The 21,843-nt window shown below is 43.7% G+C and overlaps 1 protein-coding gene across 1 annotated transcript in view; it reads left to right on the plus strand.

Annotated features, from left to right (window-relative positions):
• Window positions 1–21,843, plus strand: part of LOC116972889 (dynein heavy chain 8, axonemal-like) — a 574,435-nt gene that overhangs the window by 18,294 nt on the left and 534,298 nt on the right. Inside the window, exons 4-5 of the mRNA XM_033020476.1 lie at window positions 8,885–9,019; window positions 18,088–18,172. Coding sequence (XP_032876367.1) covers window positions 8,885–9,019; window positions 18,088–18,172 — 220 coding nt within the window. The remainder of the gene's footprint in view (window positions 1–8,884; window positions 9,020–18,087; window positions 18,173–21,843) is intronic.

Raw genomic sequence — 21,843 nt, forward strand, 5'->3', positions numbered from 1 at the left:
GTCAGTATCATTATTATTCCACATCAGAGGCGAAGATGTGACAATGGCGACGAAGATATTTCGGATATTTTGGATTCTGAATCCGTGGCTACGAGCTGGAAAAAGATTTTTTTTAAGTGGCAATCGCTGGCGTTCATTTCATAGCACTTCGCAGAGTTCTACACTTCGATCTGACGGGTGATGCGAGTACTGTCAGCGTGAAGTGGAATGCTTGGCTGGAGGAATTTGAAGCTTAAGCCGACAGTGGACGGCTCTTTCTTGAGGAGAGAATGCCAGGGCAGAAAGCGCTGCGGAGAGCGTTGCTTCTTTTCACCGCGGGACCAGCAGTTCAAGAAATGTTTAAAACACACCTGATACCGGAATGAAGGAAGACTATAAGAAAGCCGTTGATGCTTTGAACAGTCATTATGTGGTGGTGCCGATCGCTACATTTCAATGCCATTTATTCCGTAAAACAATGCAGGAAGAGGGTGAGCCTGTTGCTCAATTTGTGACGAGACTCAGACAGGTATCTGTAGGATGCAAATATGTGGCTGCTGATATGGTGAACCAGATATTGGATCAGGTTGTCCAGCATTGCAGGTCAGCCAAGCTCAGGAGAAGGCTGCTAGAAAAAGGGAAGGTACACAAAATTGCTGGAGGAACTCAGCGGGTGCAGCAGCATCTATGGAGCGAAGGAAATAGGCGACGTTTCGGGCCGAAACCCTTCTTCAGACCCCGACATGCTAGAAAAAGGGGGTGAGTTAAACCTTAATGATGCTTTGTCGATTGCAGCAGCACTGGAAGCTGTTGAGGGACAATTTCACAGCATGAAATTGAAAGATTCCAAGACTGGGCAAGTTAACCAGCTGTCCTACGGTAGACCAAGAAGTATGCCTGAATGTGAGATCGAGTGTTACAGGTGTGGCAACAAGGGTCACAAAGGGAAAGATGCATGTTGTCCAGCAAAAGGTAGAACATGTAGGAAATGTGGAGACAAAGATTATTTTGCAAAGAAATGTAAAAGTAGGGCCAGGGACAAGACAAGTGATTACAGCAAGAAAGGGAAGTCCAGTGAAAAGAAAGACAGACCTTGGCAGATAAAGAATGGTCTTGTCCGCCACGTAGAAGGTGATTTCGGAAGTGATGAAGACAGTGATGAAGCTGGTGAGCATGTTGTTAAAAGGAATTATCAGTTTGCATTGAATGAGAGCCATCACGAGAAAGTTGCAGTGACCATCGGAGGTGTTACAGTGCTGTGACTGTAGATTCTGGTAGCGACAGATCACTTTGGGAATGCTTGAAACAGCAGAAATTCAAGTGCATGTTAAGGAGGTGTAGTAGGAAGTTATATCCATACACCGCAACTAAACCATTGCAGACCATTGGATGTTTCACAGCTAAAGTAGAAGTCGGAGATAGAGAAACTGAAGCAGAATTTGTGGTGATAGAGGAGAAGGGAGAACCTGTGCTGGGTAGAGATACAGCTGGAGAGCTGGGAGCGCTTCACATCGGAGTGCCTGTCAATTCAGTGCAGTCACATGATGACATGAGGCTGGAATTTCACTCGGTATTCCAAGGGGCTGGAAAATTGAAAAGCCGGCAAGTGAAGTTAGCCATGGATGAAAATGTCAAGCCAATAGCTCAACCGGAGCAGAGAACGCCATTTGGGCTTTGTGGAAAAGTAGAAGCTAAAATCAGGAGTTGATTGATCAGGACATTATTGAACCAGTTGAACGTTCGACACCATGGGTGAGTCCAGTTATGATTGTGCCGAAACCCAATGATGACATTAGACTGTGCGTTGACATGAGGAAAGCCAATGAGGCAATAATCAGAGAAAGACACCCAATTCCTACGGTCGATGAGGTGCTACAAGAGTTATCAACCAGTAAAGTGTTTTCCAAAATTGATCTCAAGTGGCGATAGAATTAATTGGAATGACATGCTGAGTCAAGAGGGGTGACAACATTTGTCACTCACTGCGGATTGTACCGATATAAAAGACTGATGTTTGGAATCAATGGTGCCCCGAGATCTCAGTACAAATCTACAGAGTGATTCAATGGGTACCAGGAGTAGCAAACATATCAGATGACATCATCGTCCATGCATCAATTCGTGAAGAGCATGACAGGAGATTGAAGCTAGTGTTGACTAAACTTCAAGAAGCAGGTCTCACTGTAAATGAAGACAAGTACAAGTTTGGCGTCCCTGAGATGGATTTCATGGGACACAGACTCACAAGTGAAGGGCTGAAGCCAGCCTAAGCTAAAGTGAAAGCTGTTGCAGATGCATGTGAACCTCAGAATGCAACCGAGATGAGGAGTTTTCTAGGACTGGTAAATTACTGTGCAAAATGTATTCCAAATGTTGCTACACTGGCAGATCCACTGAGAAAGTTGACCAGGAAAGACGTACCGTTCTAGTTAACCATATAACATATAACCATATAACAATTACAGCACGGAAACAGGCCATCTCGGCCCTACAAGTCCGTGCCGAACAACTTTTTTCCCTTAGTCCCACCTGCCTGCACTCATACCATAACCCTCCATTCCCTTCTCATCCATATGCCTATCCAATTTATTTTTAAATGATACCAACGAACCTGCCGCCACCACTTCCACTGGAAGCTCATTCCACACCGCTACCACTCTCTGAGTAAAGAAGTTCCCCCTCATGTTACCCCTAAACTTCTGTCCCTTAATTCTGAAGTCATGTCCTCTTGTTTGAACCTTCCCTATTCTCAAAGGGAAAAGCTTGATCACATCAACTCTGTCTATCCCTCTCATCATTTTAAAGACCTCTATCAAGTCCCCCCTTAACCTTCTGCACTTAGTTTGGTAGTGAACAGAGACAGGCACTGAAACAGAGTCTAATGAGTGCAGAAACCCTTGGATATTATGATCCAGCTGCACCAACAAAAGTCATAGTAGATGCTAGTCCGGTCGGGTTAGGAGCAGTGCTGGTACAGACACATGCAGATGGACCCAGAATCATAGCATATGCCAGTCGATCTTTAACCAGCGTGGACAGAAGGTATTCTCAAATAGGGAACGAAGCACTGGGACTAGTGTGGGCCTCTAAAAGGTTCCATGCATACTTGTGCGGCATTGAATTTGAACTTGTTACAGATCACAAGCCGCTGGATCTATTCGACAAGGCCTAAGCCATGTGCCAGAATAGAACGTTGGGTGCTGAGACTCCAACAGTACAAGTACAAAGGAGTCCACGTTGCTGGGGAAGCAAACATCGTGGACCCGCTGTCGAGACTGTTGAAGGATGAACAGCTGGGAGCAACATCCACGCTAGAGAGGGAAGCAGAGAACTTTGTGCGATTCGTTGCAATTCAGTTAACGCCAGGAACCATGACAACGAAGGAAGTTGAAAGGGAATCAGAACATGATCCTGAACTCAAATATATCAGAGAGCGTATTCACCGTGGGCAATGGGATCAATGCCCTTACCAAGCATATGTTTCCATAAAAGATGAATTTTGTGTAATTGGTCAGTGTGTGCTGAGAAGTAGCAGATTGGTGATACCGCAGGCACTAAACCGGTACCAAACAGAATTTACGGAGCAAAGTGTGGTGGCCAGGTTGTGAGAAAGATGCTGGAGTGAGTCCCACCATAAATTGGAGGAGCAGCACCTCAATATTTTGCTTGGGTAGTTTACACCCCAGCGGTATGAACATTGACCCCCAATTTCAGGTAGTCCTTGTTTTCTCCCTCTTTCCCCTCTCCTTCCCAGCTCTCCCACAGCCCACTTCTTTCCGCCTCTTCCTTCTTCCCGCCCCCACCACTCCCACATCAGTCTGAAGAAGGGTCTCGACCCGAAACGTCACCTATTCCTTCGCTCCATAGATGCTGCCTCACCCGCTGAGTTTCTCCAGCATTTTTATCTACCTGTAATTCATATTGAGGTCTCCTGGAGCTACTCCCTATTGTCTGTATATCCTCTCTTCTGGTGGAATCTTTCCTCTTGGTGAGGGAAATTGTGATGAAACACTGACTTGTCATAGGGAAATGTTTCCATAAATATGGCTGTGTTAATCCATTGTTAGGCTCATCTGTGAAACTGATTTCCCAAGTAAGAAATAGGTCCCCTGGTGTTAGGGAGAAACTGCAAGGTTCACTGAGCTTCGAGCAACATTGTCATGTCTAAATTCAATATCCACAGTTGATATTGATACTGGGGTAAGCATTTTGTAACAGTTATAAATTGACTGTGACTTGTTAGATCACTTCAGGGTTAATCAAAATTCTTTTATTTGTTTTTAAATCATTGAATGGGCTCGCCCCGCCTTACCTCTCTGAGCTGCTCCACCTATATGCTCCTGCCCGGTGCCTCAGGTCAGCTGATCAGCTGCTCCTTGAGGTACCAAGGTCTAAGCGGAAGCTCAGAGGGGATAGAGCCTTTTCTGTTGCTGCTCCGGCACTCTGGAACACCTTGCCGTTGCACATCAGACAGGCCCCCTCACTGTCCATCTTCAAATCCTCCCTAAAAACATATTTTTATTCTTTGGCTTTCGACACTGGCTGAGGCATTGGTCCTGTTTTTAGTGCTTTTAATGTCTTTTAATTTTTAGTGTGTTTTTTATAGTCCTTCGTTGTACGGTTTTTAATGGTTTTTAATTGTTTGTAATAGCTTTTTGTTCATGATTTCTCATGTACAGCACTTTGTGGCAACTGTAGTTGTTTAAAGTGCTTTATAAATAAAGTTATTATTATTATTATTATTATTATTAATCAAATTAAAGTCTTGTCAAATGCGGGCAATGTTGGTAAAGGAAGGCAGATTTTTAAGGTATTAGGAAAGCTGTAAGTTTTAGTTATCTAGTTGTTTAATGTTCATCATTTTATAAGAACAGTTTATTTTGTAGAGATTTCAGTTTCTTAACTGAATTCTAATTCCCTTGCCGCGTTGAGATCAAACTTGTTTCTTTGGATTGTTAGGCCAGACTTTTGGGTATTGACTTCTCTAATTTCGTAACCCTTGCTTTCCCTCTCTCTCCATCCCTCCCCCTTCTCAGTTCTCTGACCAGTCTTCTTCTTCTTGCGCATGGTGTGCACAGCCTAAAGTTGTAGGACAACTTGTTCTATTTGATCTTATTTGATTGTGCCCGCCGGGTTGATTGCATTCATCGAAACAGGGCGGACCACGTGAAGGTTGCAATCTTCCACCCCTCTGACCAGTCTGACTGTCCCTAATTCCATTTTATCCACGATCTCACATCACAAGAAATAGACTATTGACTGATGACTATTACAAACCCACTAACTCCCACAACTACCTCGACTACACTTCTTCCCACCCTGCTTCCTGCAGAGACTCTATCCCCTACTCCCAATTCTTCCGTCTACGCCGCATCTGCGCCCAAGATGAGGTGTTCCATACCAGGACATCCGAGATGTCCTCATTCTTTAGGGAACGGGGGTTCCCCTCTCCCATCATAGATGAGGCCCTCACTTGTGTCTCCTCGATACCCTGCAGCTCCGCTCTTGCTCCCCCTCCCCCTAGTCACAACAGAGACAGAGTCCCTCTAGTCCTTACCTTCCACCTCATCAGCCGTCGCATACAACACACAATCCTCCAAAGTTTCCGTTACCTACAATGGGATCCCACCACTAGCCACATTTTCCCATCTCCACCCCTTTCCGCCAAACACTTTAATTCTCCTTCCCATTCCCACACTGACCTTTCTGTCCTCGGTCTCCTCCATTGTCAGAGTGAGGCTAAATGCAAATTGGAGGAACAGCACCTCATATTTCACTTGGGCAGCTTACAGCCCAGTGGTATGAATATTGATTTCTCTCACTTCAGGTAGCCCCGGCATTCCCTCTATCTCCATCCCTCCCCCACCCAAGTCACACCAGCTTCTCGTTTTCACCCAACAAACAGCTAACAATGGTCTGTTTCCTTTATCATCGGTACTTTTTTGCATATCTTTCATTCATTGTTCTTTATCTCTCCACATCACCATCTATATCTCTCGTTACCTTTATCCCTCTGAAGAGTCTCGACCCGAAACTTCACCCATTCCTTCTCTCCAGAGATGCTGCCTGGCCCACTGAGTTACACCAGCTTTTTGTGTCTATCTTCCATTTGATCTCTTTTTGCTTTGTTATTACCTTCTCCTAGCTAACAATGATCTCTTGTACATTTTCCTTGATATCCACCCCCTTTGTTATCACACACTTAATATCTTGTTATCACACCTTACACTTCCTTATCTCTGTATCTCCCCCTCCCCTCAGTCTGAAGAAGGATCGCGACCCAAAATGTCACCCATTCCTTCTCTCCAGAGATGCTGCCTGTCCTGCTGAGTTAATTGCAGCATTTTGTGTCTATCTTCAGTTTAAACCTGCATTTGCAGTTCCTTCCTAAACACTTTTGGGTTAAGGGGCTGTCCCACAAAGGCGACCTAATCCGCGAGTTCAGAAGAGTTTGCCCTCGACTCATACTCGCAGCATGGTCCACATGAGGTCCTTGGAGGTCTTTGTAACTCTCCTTCATGCTCGAGAGTAGTCCCCGCGTACTCGAGGCCTCAGCTAGGTCGCAGTGTATTTTTCAACAGGCTGAAAAATGCCCGCGAGTAAAAAAAGGTCGCTGTGGAAAAAATCGATATTTGTTTACTCGTGGGTTTAGTCGAAGTAGGTCGTAGTAGGTCGGCATGTTATTCGTAGGTAATCGAGGGTAGCCGAAGGTAATCGAGAGTAGTCAAAGCTAGTCAAAGCTGGTCTTCAACATAGTCGAAGGAGGTCGAAGGAGGTCTTCCACATGACACTTTTTCAAACTCTCCTAAACTCTTCTAAACTCGCCTATTAGGTCGCCTCAGTGGGACAGCCCCTTTAGTTGTCTGATAGAGGTTAACACAGATGTAATGGACCCTCCCCAGAGCCGATGAAACTCCAAGGACTGGATAGATAATGTGTTGTGGACTTGCTATGATACAGATTGCACATTGGTGACACAGTGCCGCAGCTGGAAGAGCCACAGCCTCACGTGCACCTGAGACCCGGATTCAACCCTGACCTTGGCTGCTGTCTGTGCGTAGTTTTAACATTCTCTCTGTGACTGCAGGGGTTTCCTCAATAGTCAGCATGGACTTATGGGCTGTGGGGGCCTGTTCCGATGCTATATGTCTAAAAACTAAAAACAAAATTGCATCTGTCAGCACCCTAGAGGGCTAGTTGTTTGGAATCAGCTCTTTGTTTTCCAAGGACAGCAGTTCGCTTCCAATACTGACATTTCTGTACCTGGAGAACTCTTATTACTTGGACAAAAGGTCATAAGGTCATAAAAGATAGGAGAAGAATTAGGCCATTTGGCCCATCCAGTCTACTATGGCATTCAATCATGGTTGATCTATTGCTCCCTTCTAACCCCATTCTCCTGCCTTCTCCCCATAATCCTTGACACCCGTGCTAATCAAAATAGTAGAGTACATCTCAGTGGTAGAGAACATTAATCTGTTCAAAATAGCACCCTCCTGTTTCCGAAAATTTGCTTACAGAAGACATCCCTTGTCTTTTTGTGGCTCCAGTGTGCTTCTTGAGAACAGTTATAATGATAAATATTTTAGGCTGAGACTCCAAAAGGCATGAAGATTTTCTGTGTCTACAGGAAGGCTGAAACATCAGCCATCAGCTGCTATATAGTAGAAGTGTCAGTGGACTCTAGCACCTGAGCATGTGAATTTCTTTAGGACTAACACAATCTCCCACCAAAGATTGGAGATGGACTACTCCACGAACCTTGCCATTTCATGGATTGGTCAGATAATCGGATAATGCATAAACCATCTATGTTCGTCAGCCTTCTCATGAATGCTTCCCTTGACCTCGGGAGGGTACTGACATGTGGATATGCTCTTTGGTGAGCTGGGATACTGGATTCTCTTAGTCTCTTCCCTGACTACAGTTCACTCGTACCAGTATCTCCCTTGTCTGATGTACCACTCCATTTGTCTTGCCTTTATGGTGGCGGTGTTTAAACTGGTGTTTAACAGTGGCAGTCATGTGAAAAGTTTGATCTCCATATCTTTCTCAGCTCCTCTTCCTTCTGTTCTCCATCCTTCACTCTTTGATTTCCCTGAGAGTAGGGAATGTTGATGTAGTTTCAGAACTTACAATTATATAGAACAAAGAAAGTCTGACTGTGCTGTTGGGAAAGTGGCGAGCTCACAGAGGTGCATATGGGCAGAACAGTCAACGCAGTAAAGGGCCTGTCCCACCAGCTTGCGATAGCATGCGTCTAGCGCGACCAAACGTGGTCGCTTGAGGCGTACGGCCTCGCGGGGCTGGTCCCACTTCGATTGGCGGAGGCGTATGGAGTTGTGTTTAGCTTCCTGGCTAAAAGCCCTGCCCCACTGTAAGAGTTCATTCAAATGCTCTCCCGAGTTTAAAAAAAAATCAAACTCGTGGTAAACACGTGGAATTAACGTAGCGGGTACGTCGGAGCTCAGGGATATCTCTTAGCGGCTCGTAATGCTAACGGCAGGTACTCGGGAAACGCGGTAAGCTCGGGAAGACTCGTGAAGATTTTTCAACATGTTGAAAAATGTCCACGAGAGCCCCGAGTACCGACGAGTGGCCATTACCGTAAATCTCCGAGTTCGAACCAGGGCAAACTCGGGAAAACTCTTGAATGAACTCGTACAGTGGGATGGGGCTTTTAGTGCTGACAGCTACTGCTGTACAGGTTAGGAAGAATCAGAAACAATGTTGCCTCTTATATGTGGAAACATTGCCAAAACAAAATGCACATGGAATGTTGAATGAGGATGAAAATCTCGAATCAAAATCCTGCTATGTGTAGATAAATCTGTGCAAGTAAATAACGTAACATTGCTTTCTTACTCTAACACGGAGCTAATGATTTTTTCACATACACTTTTAGGGAAGGTACAGAGAAGCAAGGGAGAACAGGAGAAAGAAGTTCGATGAAGTATATCAATACCTCATGGATATCATCTCCTGGCGTTTGGAGATGGATAAAGCAGACGTGGAAGAGTTTGTTTTGGATTCTCTGTCTGTAAGTATTGTTTCCTCGTAACTTTACTCGTTATATTTGAATTGTGGATTTACTTTGATTCGTACCTTTAATGTAATGCTATAACGCTGTAACACTATATATTCTGCCCTCTGGTATTTTTATCTTTGCATTATTTGTTCATAAGATCATAAGGCATAGGAGCAGAATTGGGCCATTTTGCCCATCGAGTCTGCTCCGCCATGCAATTATTGCTGATCTATTTTTACCTCTCAACCCCTTTCTCCTGTCTTCTCCCGTAACCTTTGACATCCTTACTTATCAAAAACCTATCAATCTCCACTTTAAAAATATTCAGACTTGGCCTCCACAGGTCCCTGTGGCATTGTATTCCATAGATTCATCACCCTCTGGCTAAAGAAATTCATCCTCTTTCCCTTTCTGAAAGGTATGTCCTTTTAGTCGGAGGCTGTGCACTCTGGTTCTAGACAGTCCCACCGCCGGATACATCCTCTCAACATCCACTACATCTAGGCCTTTCATTATTTGGTAGGTTTCAATGAGTTGCCTTCTGGTTTTTTAAATGCTTCATAAACTTTAGATTCCTGCTAATCTTTGCCATATTATATGCCATCTCTTTTGCTATAATGCTTCCCTTGGCACTTGACTTCCTTTGTCAGCCATGGTTGCTGCATTCTCCCTTTTAGTATGTTTCTTACTATTTGGGGGAAAGCTTCCCATGTCATCCAATTCACTCCAAGAAACTCTTTAGACTTTAGAGATACAGCATGGGAACAGGCCCTTCAGCCCACCTAGTCTGCACTGACCAGCGATCACCCCGCACACTAACACTATCCTACACACTAGGGAGAATTTTACAAATTATCGAAGAAAATTAACCCAGAAACCTGCACGTCTTTGGAGTGTGGGAGGAAGCCGGAGAACCCGGAGAAAACCCACGCGGTCACAGGGAGAACATGCAAACTCCATACTGACAGCACATGTAGTGAAGATCGAACCCGGGTCTCTGGCGCTGTGAGGCAGCAACTCTACCACTGTGCCGCCCATTCTCCTGCCAATGCTATCCACTGTCATTCCAACTAAGGTCCCCTTCCATTCAACTTTAGCCAGCTCCTCTGTCATGCTTCTGTAGTTCCCTTTACTCAACAGTAATACCGATACATTCCGACGGGTTCCTTCACCTTAAGCTTCCTAAACAAATCTGGTTCATTCTCCAACACCAAATCCAGAACTGCCTTTTCCCCAGTAAGCACCACCACAAGCTGCTGTAAAAAACATCTCATAGACATTCTATAAATTCCTTCTTTTGGGTTCAAGTACCAACTTGATTTGCCCAGTCTATCTGCATATATTGAAATCCCCCATGCCCACTGTAACATTGCCTTTCTTACATGTATTTTCTACCTCCAGCTGTAATTTGTACCCTACATGTTGGCTACTATTCGGAGGCCTGTATATAACTCTCATCGGGGTCTTTTTACTCTTGCAGTTTCTTAGCTGTATCTACCGTGATTCTGCATCTTCTGATCCTATGTCATTTCTTGCTAAGGATTGGATTTCATTCCTTACCAACAGCGGCACCTTACCCCTCTGCCAATTTGATGCAATACTGTATGTATCCTTGGATCTATTCCTCTGAGTATACTCTTCCCAATGTCTCCCTGATTCATGATGCCATCTTTACATTGTTTAACTTCCCCATGTCCATCACTCTCATCCATACAGGACTCAAGAACCCCTGACCTGTTACACAAGCTCAAGGGTTGAGGCTCCTATAACACTGCCTCTTGGAACCCTCTACCTGCCTCACTTGCAGTCACACCCTCTTTCTCCTGACCATGCACCAAATTCAAAGTAGTTATTCTAATTGGTATGACTGCCTTTGGAAACGGTATAATAATAAAGCTTTATTTCAGACACAGGTCCATATAACACATCATACAGTATAAGGAGATACAAAAAATACATTAAAAATTGCATATTAACCTATAAGATATACAAGCTATTGCACCAATGCCATCTTAGCCTAGAAGTGAATCTATAGCAGCTTTTCAGAGGGCTGACTAGGGCTTCAATTATGTGGTTCTCTGACTTGTCCAGGCGACACATAAAACTAAACATCAGCTGTCTTAAGAGTGCCTCACAGGTTGGCACTCTAGTGGACACAAACAATTGACTGGCACTGTGCCACCTAGGGACACGAAGCAGCAACCTCATTGCATCATTGTATGCTACCTTGAGCCTCTGCATACTCTTTTTCTTATAGTTAGACCACAATTGAGCAGTATATAACGGTGTGATGTAGGTTCTGAACAAGGAACACTTCACAGAGTCAGAGCACATAGAAAACTTCCTTATAAGCATGTTAGCTTGAAAATAAATTTTACAGCGCTGTCGGTAGAGGTCTTTGTCATCCGTCCTGTCATCGGATATGACATGACCTAGGTATTTAATTTCCTCACACACAGCAAGAGGACTGTCTGACAAATAAAAGGTCGGAAAAGTTGATTTCCTGTCCTCAGCGCTTCTAACTATCATTATGCGGCTTTTCTTAGCGTTATACTTTATGTCATAATCAAGGCCATACTGAGAGCACACCTTCAACATCTGCTGCAGCCCAGCACTATATGGACAGAGCAGGACCAGGTCGTCTGCATACATAAGATGATTAACAATAGTGTTGCCCACAAGACAGCCAGTTTTTAACCTATTTAACTGATTTGATAATTCATCCATATAAACATTAAATAAAATAGGAGACAAAATTCCTCCTTGCCGCACTCCGTTACTAACACAGAATGGAGCAGATACAACATTGTCCCATTTAACCTGAAACGTTTGATGGGCATACCAAAACACTAAAATTCTCACTAAAAATTTAGGGGCACCTCTATCTAGCAATTTTACAAACAATTGTTCATGATTAATTCTATCAAATGCCTTGGACGCATCAATAAAACATAAGAATACAGATGAATTCAGGCTTGTGTACCTGAACACAATCTCTTTAAGAGCATAGATACACTGGTCAGTTCCATGTTTTCTTTTGAACCCAAACTGATTGTCAGTAGTAAGGACATACATTTCTAGCTTTGTTAACAGTATTCTCTCCAGTACTTTAGACAAGATACTGGCTAATGCAATAGGTCGATAATTGTCAATACTGTTGACAATTACCTGTACGCTAACAAGGTAATGCACCCGTCCTTGACGTGGTTGAAGCTCAGATTGCAAGTTATCAGTTTTGATCTTGAGTTTCTCGAGCAACCAACACTTGTTGTCGATGTGGTCATGAGGAACGATGGGGTCCACCAGCTCCCACATCATGCAGCTAAAGTACATCACGTGATCCTGCATCCCAACTTTATTTCTTCCTAACTGCTCCTTTTTAAACTTCCCGCTGCTGCTGCTCGGCCTCCGGGCTTGAAGCTGGCTTGTTTGCTAACTCACTACCTCTTTCCTCAGCCCTTCTTGCCAAAGCCCCCAGCCAAAGTCTCAGTTCTGCACTTGGCCTCGTCACAGCCTCTCTCCGAAAACGCCCCTCCCAAAACACCTCACTGCTAAACCTTCTCTTCCTTTTATTGGCTACTGGGTCTCTTCCTCAGCCAATCTAACCCACTATTTTAAATGTGGCACTAATACAATCAAAATAACTGCTCACTCTCTCTCTTCTCCTGCCGATTGTTGTACTTGTATATGGCTTGATTATACTTGTGTATAATATGATTTTACTGGATAATGTGCATAGAAAACGTTTCACTATCTCAATACAAGTGACAGTAATAAAACCAATATCAATGTGTATATTCATGAAGGTAGTGTAGTGGATGCAGTCCACGTGGACTTCAGTAAGGTCTTTGACAAGATCCATCATGGTAGGCTGGCCCACAAAGTTAGAGGCCATTAGGAATGATGCAGAGTTTCAACCCAAAATATTCAATTACACCTTTTGCCTCCACAGATACCGCTCGACCCATTTAGTTCTTCCAGCATTCTCTTATTGTTTCTTTGACTCGCTTTAACTCTGGTTTTGTGTTTTTGTTGTTCTGAACTAATGTGGGAACTGCAGACCCTTCCACAAATAGAACAGAAGCCGTTTGAAGGGGGGTGGTGGATAGTTTGTGAGATGATCCATGTCTTCCACTGTTTAAGCAGAGCTTCCTTGTGTTCCCAGTAAATGCATTGTCTTGAGGAATTGTGGATATCACCTTAATTTAGTTTAGTTTATTATCATTATCATCCTTTATTGTCATCTTGCAAAGCAACAATTGTACAGTGCAAAATGAGAAGACGTTTCTCAGGGAATACCGGAGCATCGCTCATAAAAACTTAAACATTTCACGCATAAAATAAATACGATAAAAAACAATCCAGTTCCTGATAAAACAGTATGAATAGTTCAAAAAAGTGCAGGTAAAATCAGCAACATTAAAATACAAGTAAAAACAGTCATAAAATAGTTTAGAGATACAGCGTGGAAGCAGGCCCATTGGCCCACCATGTCCGCACCGACCATTGATCCCCGCACATTAACGCTATCCAACACACACTAGGAACAGTTTTTAAATTTATACTAAGCCAATTAACCTACAAACCTGTACGTATTTGGAGTGTAGGAGGAAACCGAAGATCTCGGAGAAAACCCACGCAGGTCACGGGGAGAACGTACAAACTCCGTACAGACAAGCGCCTGTAGTCAGGATCGAACACGAGTCTCCGGTGCTGTAAATGCTGTAAGGCAGCAACTCTACCTCTGTGCCACCGTGCAGCCCTGGTTCCCTCCTCCAGTTCGAGAGATATGCCAGTGATTGTCAATATCACCTTTGGGATTGTTAATTTCTTCTGAATGCCCCTCCTCTATTTTGAGCGATCAGCCAGAGATTTCCAGATATCTGTGCGCTTGTTGCATTTTTCAGGGGGGTGTCGAGCACTTCGTTGAACCTCTTCCCCTGAGAGAGCTTGTAAAATTAATATTGTATTACAGCACGGTCCAGGGGGGGTTGTGCTGGCTGAAGAGTCTAGATAACACTGTTCTCAAGCATGTTTTGCTGATGTTTTGCAATTCCTTTTTAAAAACTGCTGTTGCATATGCCTCCACAATTCCACATGGCAATGTATTTCAGATTCTTACAACTGCATGTACATGCTTTTCTGTGCCACTTTTGGTTCTTCTGCCAGTCACCTTCTGGCGATGTTCTCTAATTCTCGCTCCTTGCCCTTGGAATGCTTTTTTCCCTACCTATTCTCTTCATATCGCTATCATTCTTTCTATTGCCATACCCTCATCAATCATCTTATTCATTCAGGAAAGAACATAAGCAGGGAATTTGGAAGACTAAAAGGGGCCAAAAAATGTCCTTGACAAGTAGGCATCAGCAGAATTCCAAGGCATTTTATGCCAGTATTAATGGAAAGAGGGTAGTTAGGGAAAGGGTACTGTCATATGCTGAGAGAATGGAGCAGCTGGGCTTGTACACTCTGGAGTTTAGAAGGATAAGGGGGATCTCATATAAGATTGTTAAGGGCTTGGACACACTAGAGGCGGGAAACATGTTCCCGATGTTGGGGGAGTCCAGAACTAGGGGTCACACACAGTTTAAGAATAAGGAGTAAACCATTTAGAACGGAGACGAGGAACTTTTTCTCACAGAGAGTGGTGAGTCTGTGGAATTCTCTGCCTCAGAGGGCGGTGGAGGCCGGTTCTCTGGATGCTTTCAAGAGAGAGCTAGATAGGGCTCTTAAACATAGCGGAGTCAGGGGATATGGGGAGAAGGCAGGAACGAGGTTCTGATTGGGGATGATCAGCCATGATCACATTGAATGGCGGTGCTGGCTCGAAGGGCCAAATGGCCTACTCCTGCACCTATTGTCTATTGTCTATTGTCTATTGGTAGGCCAAGGACGAAGGAGGGGATTTTTGCTTGAGGTCAGAAAGTTCTAAATGGCTACATTGGATTGATATTCACCAAGGAGAAGGTCATAGATGATGATAAGGTTGGGGGGGGGGTATGTAGATATTCTAGCCCATGTCAATATTAAAAAGTGAGGAGGTTTTAGGTGTATTGAAAAACATGATGGTGGATTGACCTCGCAGGGAGAACTGGTAGCCCTTGTGTTCATGCTTATTATCTTCTAGTAGCTGTCTCCTCCAACCTTCCCCCCCCCCCCCCCCCCCACTCACCCACCTCTTTTATTGTCTCTTTTTTCTTGCCTCCATCATCAATCTGCTTCTATCTCCCAACTCCACCCCTCTCCCTCCCCTACCTGGTTCCATCTTTACCTATCCTCGGTTCACCAATATCTTCTGTCTCCTCACCCTGCTCCTGTTTATAGTGGCTATCTCCCCATTCCACTCCACTTGCCCCCTCTCCACAGGTATTGTGTCACCATAGATATTGTTGATACCCACATCACTTGAATGAACCCAGTCAATTATTGTAAGTCATTCAGTTGTGAATGTTTCTAAGATGCTGCATTTAGAAACATAGAAACATAGAAAAATAGGTGCAGGAGTAGGCCATTCGGTCCTTCGAGCCAGCACTGCCATTTAATATGATCATGGCTGATCATCTAAAATCAGTACCCCGTTCCTGCTTTTTTCCCATATCCCATGATTCCTTTAGCACTAAGAGCTCTCTTGAAAACATCCAGCGAATTGGCCTCCACTGCCTTCTGTGGCAGAGAATTCCACAGATTCCCAACTCTCTGGGTGAAGACATTTTTCCTCACCTTATCCTAAATGGCCTACCCCTTATTCTTAAACTGTGACCCCTGGTTCTGGACTCCCTCAACATCGGGAACATTTTTCCTGCATCTCGCCTGTCCAATCCTTTAAGAATGTTATATGTTTCTATAAGATACCCTCCCATCCTAAATTCCAGTGAATGCAAGCCCAGTTGACCCATTCTTTCATCATATGTCAGTCCCGCTATTCCGGGAATTAACCTGGTGAACCTATGCTGCACTCCCTCAATAGCAATAATGTCCTTCGTCAAATTAGGAGACCAAAATTGCACACAATACTCGAGGTGCGATCTCACCAGGGCCCTATACAACTGCAGTAGGACGTCATTGGTCCTAAACTCAAATCCTCTCAAAATGAAGGCCAACATGCCATTAGCTTTCCTCACTACCTGCTATACCTGCATGCTTACTTTCAGTGACTGATGTACAAGCACACCCAGGTCTCGTTGCACCCCCTCCTTTTCCAAAACTGACACCATTAAGATAATAATCTGGCTTCCTCTTCTTGCCAACAAAGTGGATAACCTTACATTTATCCCAATTATATTGCTTCTACCATGCATCTGCCCATTCACCCAACCTATCCAAGTCACCCTGCAGCCTCAGCATCTTCATTGCAGCTCGCACTGCCACCCAGCTTTGTGTCATCCGCAAACTTGGAGATGTCACATCGTTCCCTCATCTAAATCGTTAATATATATTGTAACTAACTGGGGTCCCAGCACCGAGCCTTGCGACACCCCATTAGTCACTGCCTGCCATTCTGAAAATGACCCATTAATTCCTACTGTTTGCTTCCTGTCTGCCAACCAGTTCTCTATCCATGTCAATACCCTACCCCCAATACCATGTGCTCTAATTTTGCACACTAATCTCTTGTGTAGGACCTTGTCAAAGGCTTTTTGAAAGTCCAGATACACCACATCCACTGCCTCTCCCTGTTCCATTCTACTTGTTACATCCTCAAAAAAATCCAGAATATTAGTCAAGCATGATTTCCCCTTCATAAATCCATGCTGACTTTGACCGATCCTGTCACTGCTTTCCAAATGCGCTGCAATAACATCGTTAATGATCGACTCAAACACCTTCCCCACTGTAAGGCTAAGGTCTATAATTCCCCATTTTCTCTCTCCCTCCTTTCTTAAAATGTGGAGATTTCTTAAAATTGGCTATCCTCCAGTCCACAGGAACTGATCCAGAGTCGAGAGAACATTGGAAAATGATCACCAATGCATCCACGATTTTGAGGGCCACCTCCTTGAGTACTCTGGGATGCAGACCATCAGGCCCTGGGGATTTATCTGCCTTCAGTCCCAACAGTATACCCAATACCATTTCCTGACTAATGTGGATTCCCTTCAGTTCCTCTAACCCACTAGATCCTCGGTCCCCTAGTATTTCTGGGAGATTGTTTGTTTCTTCCTTAGTGAAGACAGAACCAAAGTACACATTTAACTGTCCTGCCATTTCCTTGTTTCCCATTATAAATTCACCTGTCTCTGATTGTAAGGGACCTACATCTATCTTCACTAATCTTTCCCATTTTACATATCTAAAGAAGCTTTAAGTCAGTTTTTATATTCCCCGCAAGCTTTCTTTCATGCTCTTTTTCCCCTCTTAATTAACCCCCTTTGTCCTCCTCTGTTGACCTCTAAATTTCTCCCAATCTGCTGCTTCCTCTGGCCAATGTGTATGCCCTTTCCTTGGATTTAACATTATCCTTGATTTCCCTCGTTATCCACGGTTGAGCCATCTTCCCCATTTTATTTTTTCGCCAGACTTTTTGCCAAGATTGGCATCCTTTTAATCATGGCGTTAAAGACATAAACCAGGTTCACGGTTAATTATTCACAGCAATTCTTCAAGATAGCATTTACTGCCATTTGGAAGTGAATGGGCTAATTAGGAATAGCCAGCGTGGCTTTGTACTTGGCAGATCGTGTCTCACTAACTTGATTGAGTTTTTTTAAGGAAGTGATAAAGGAGGTTGATGAAGGTAGGGGCAGTGGATGCTGTATACATGGGTTTTAATAAGGCTTTTGATGAGGCCCCTCATGGTAGGCTGATCCAGAAGATTAAGATTCATAATGACATTGTATGGATTGAGAACTGGCTTATTCATAGAAGACAGAGGGATGTGGTGGAAGGTAGCTATCCTGGCTGGAGGGTAGTTCTAATATTATTTATGATTTCAGGGAATAATTAAGTGGAAGGTATTATTACAATTATTCGGAAGAAAATCTGTATTATGATTTTGATATTTTTATGACAAGGTTAATAACTGAACTTTAAACCAACTGTGGTTTGTAAAAGTTAACACCATTAATAACTTTTGTTCACAGTTCCAACCTTTTGATGACTTTTTCGCAAAAGGAGGCACAAATATACTTGCATTTCTTTACCAACAGTCTGAACCACCACCAACAGGTAAAAATGATTAAGGGGTTGAAACTAAATCATTCTAATTGTAAACCTATATATTTAATATGCGTAGCATCTTAAACAGAGGAAACCCAATATACTTCAAGTTGTATGCTTTTGCTGATATTCTGGTGCATGAATAATTGACTTCAATTTTACACGTTTAACCAACTACCATATACAAAATAGTGAAGGGAGAAATATACTGAACATTCATAACATATTCACTGGGTTTTTTTTAAATGGGAGGGATGGTTTATCATATTGTTAAGTGAGAAGCAAAATGTATATTTAATGGATCATAGAGTCATAGAGTGATACTGTATGGAAACAGGCCCTTCGGCCCAACTTGCCCACACCGGTCAACATGTCCCAGCTACACTTGTCCCACTTGCCTGTGCTTGGTCCATATCCCTCCAAACCTGTCCTATCCATGTACCTGTTGATGTCAGCTGATCATGTTAACTGTTTCTTAAATAGTCCCAGCCTCAACGACCTCCTCTGGCAGCTTGTTCCATACACCCACCACCCTTTGTGTGAAAATGTTTACTCCTTGGATTCCTATTGAATATTTTCCCCATCTTCTTGAATCTATGTCCTCTGGTCCTCGATTCCCCTACTCTGGCAAGAGACTGTGCATCTTCCCGATCTATTCCTCTCGTGATCTCACCCTTCATCCTCCTGCGCTCCAAGGAATAGAGATCCAGCCTACTCAACCTCTCCCTGTAGCTCACACCCTCTAGTCCTGGCAACATCCTCGTAAATCTTTTCTGAACCTTTTCAAGCTTGACAATATCTTTCCTATAACATGGTGCCCAGAACTGAACACAGTATTCTAAATGCAGTGAATAAAGTAAAACAAATAATGTGGATTATGGAATGAATGTAATGTTCCTTTAGTAGATTTTATTTGTAAATTCTAATTACACTGGATTACATTTTGAATGGATACAGGATCTGCTGCTGGCATACAGAAGGGACAGAAGTTTAGGGGTAACATGAGGGGGAACTTCTTTACTCAGAGAGTGGTAGCGGTGTGGAATGAGCTTCCAGTGGAAGTGGTGGCGGCAGGTTCGTTGGTATCATTTAAAAATAAATTGGATAGGCATATGGATGAGAAGGGAATGGAGGGTTATGGTATGAGTGCAGGCAGGTGGGACTAAGGGAAAAAAGTTGTTCGGCACGGACTTGTAGGGCCGAGATGGCCTGTTTCCGTGCTGTAATTGTTATATGGTTATATGGTTATACAGCTTCTCAAACATGCAGCGTAAAGCTGATTGGTTAAAAAATCCCTTCTACAGATAGACCAATAAATGAGCGACAACATGGAAAATGGAATATAACAGAAAAATGTGTAATCTTCCACTTTGATGAAAAATAATTTTCTTTAAATGTGACATGAATGAAAAGTTGTATGTCTTTGGAGTGTGCAAGGAAACCAAAGATCTCGGAGAAAACCCACGTAGGTCACGGGGAGAACGTAAAACTCCGTACAGACAAACACCTGTAGTCAGGATCAAATCCGTGTCACTGGCGCTGTAAGGCAGTAGTTACACCGCTACGCCACCGTGCTGCCCAACTGTTCTGACATTTCTACCACGTTCAATGAGATCCCACCGAGACACACATTCCTGTTCCCACCTCTTTCCACTTTCTGCAGAGCCCATTCTATCCGCAACTGCTTGGTGCACTCATCCCTTCTTTATCCCAGGTACTTTTCCCTGCAACTGCAGGAAATGTAGCAACTTTCCGTACACTCACTCACAGCACCGCATGTTATGCTTTGGTAGCTTACAACCCAACGGTATGAACATTTAATTCTCTAACTTTAAGTAATACAGGTGCACCATAGAAACCATCCTTTCTGGTGGATGATCGAGTATCCACTCGATACTCCATCAACACAGATGCACCTCAAAGCTGCGTCCTTAGCCCTCTGCTCTACTCTCTTTATACACATGACTATGTAGCTAAATATAGTTCCTGTGCCATCAATAAATTTGCCAATGACACAACTGTTTTTGGATGAATGATGGATAATGATGGGTCAGCGTACAGGAGACAGGTAGAACATCCGGCAGAGTGTGCTGTAACAAGTTCCTGCTCAACATCAACAAGACCAAGAAAGCAATTGTTGATTTCAGAGAGAGGATGTCGGGAGACAATGAGCCAGTGTATTGGTGGGTCAGTGATGGTTGTAGTTGGCAGCTTCAAATTCTTAGGTGTGAACATCTTAAATGACCTTTCGTGGTCCCAGCACTTAGGGACATCATGTTGCCTGATGCTAATTAGTCCATTGTCTTCCGATTGCAAGTGAAACCTATCCCTAAGATTCCTCCCCAATAGCTTTCCTTTCACTGAGGTGAAACACACTGGCCTATAGTTTTCTGAATTATCCAGTTTGATATCGGTGTTGGCTTATCATTGTCATGCACAATGTTTCGCATGCGATCCCGGCAAATCATATGAGTATAATCAAACTGTACAGTAGAACAGCAGTGCAAAATGAGAAATAAAACTGCTGAATATATATAGTGTGCAAAGTGCAAGGGATATATGGGGACATCCTTCACTAATGAGAGGTCATTCAATAGTCTGGAAATAGTGGTGAAGAAGCTGTTCTTAAAGCTGGATTTCAAACTTTATCTTCTACCCAAGGGGAGAGAGGATGAGGGAATGACTGGGTTCTAGATGATCCATGATGGTTGGCTGCTTTCCCAAAGTAGTGTGAGGCGTAGATGAAATCAACGGAAGTTGGTTTGCTTGATGGGCTATTTTCTTGCTTAAAGGCACAAGATTGGCTATTCTTCAATTCTTCAGAACCTTGCTTGCGGCTACAAGCAGTACACATATCTTCATGAAAGACCCCAACAATCTCCTCTCTTGTCTATCTCACGAACCTGGAATAGATCCCATCAGTGCCTTTGGACTTGCTACTCTATGCTCTTCAAGAGATGTAACACCATCGCCCTTTAGATCTTAAAATTGCATTATAGTGTACTCCACACTGATTTCATAAGATGCTCAGCACTTTGGTGAAAGTGAACTGCTTGGATGTGGATTACATCCTTATCGAAAGAGTTGTGAATGCTACTGAACATCGTGAGATCATCTGTGAACATTCCTAATTCTGACATGATTGAAGGAACATTATTGATGAAGCAGCTGAAAATACCTGGGCCTAGAATGCTGTGCTGAGGAATTCCTGCTGACATGTTTAGTGGGTAAGATGATTCACCTCCAACCACCACAGTCATGTTTTGTGGTTAATATGATTCCAACCAGCGGGGTTGGGGTGAGAGGGGCGGCTTTTTTTTTTTTTTTAATCAAAAATATTTATTCAAATATTAAAATTGTATTTACAATACAATAAAACAAAACACCACCATAATACAAGATGAATAAATATGCTAATCAACTGCTAAACAACTATATTACAATCCTTGTCAAGGATACATTCAACCCCCCTCGGTGCCCAGCGGTCGCGGAACTCCCTCAGGGTGCCCGTAGACAGGGCGTATTCCCTTTCCATCCACACCCGGGCACGGACGTACCCCCGGAAAAGGGGCAGGCAGCCGGCTCAGGTAGAGCCCTCCACCGTCTGGCGCCGTGACTCGCGGATGTCCAGCTTGGCCAGGCCCAGGAGCAACCCAACCAGGACATCTTCAGCCCTACCC

This window comes from Amblyraja radiata, chromosome 5 (assembly GCF_010909765.2).
Source record: "Amblyraja radiata isolate CabotCenter1 chromosome 5, sAmbRad1.1.pri, whole genome shotgun sequence".
NCBI classification, from domain to species: Eukaryota; Metazoa; Chordata; class Chondrichthyes; order Rajiformes; family Rajidae; genus Amblyraja; species Amblyraja radiata.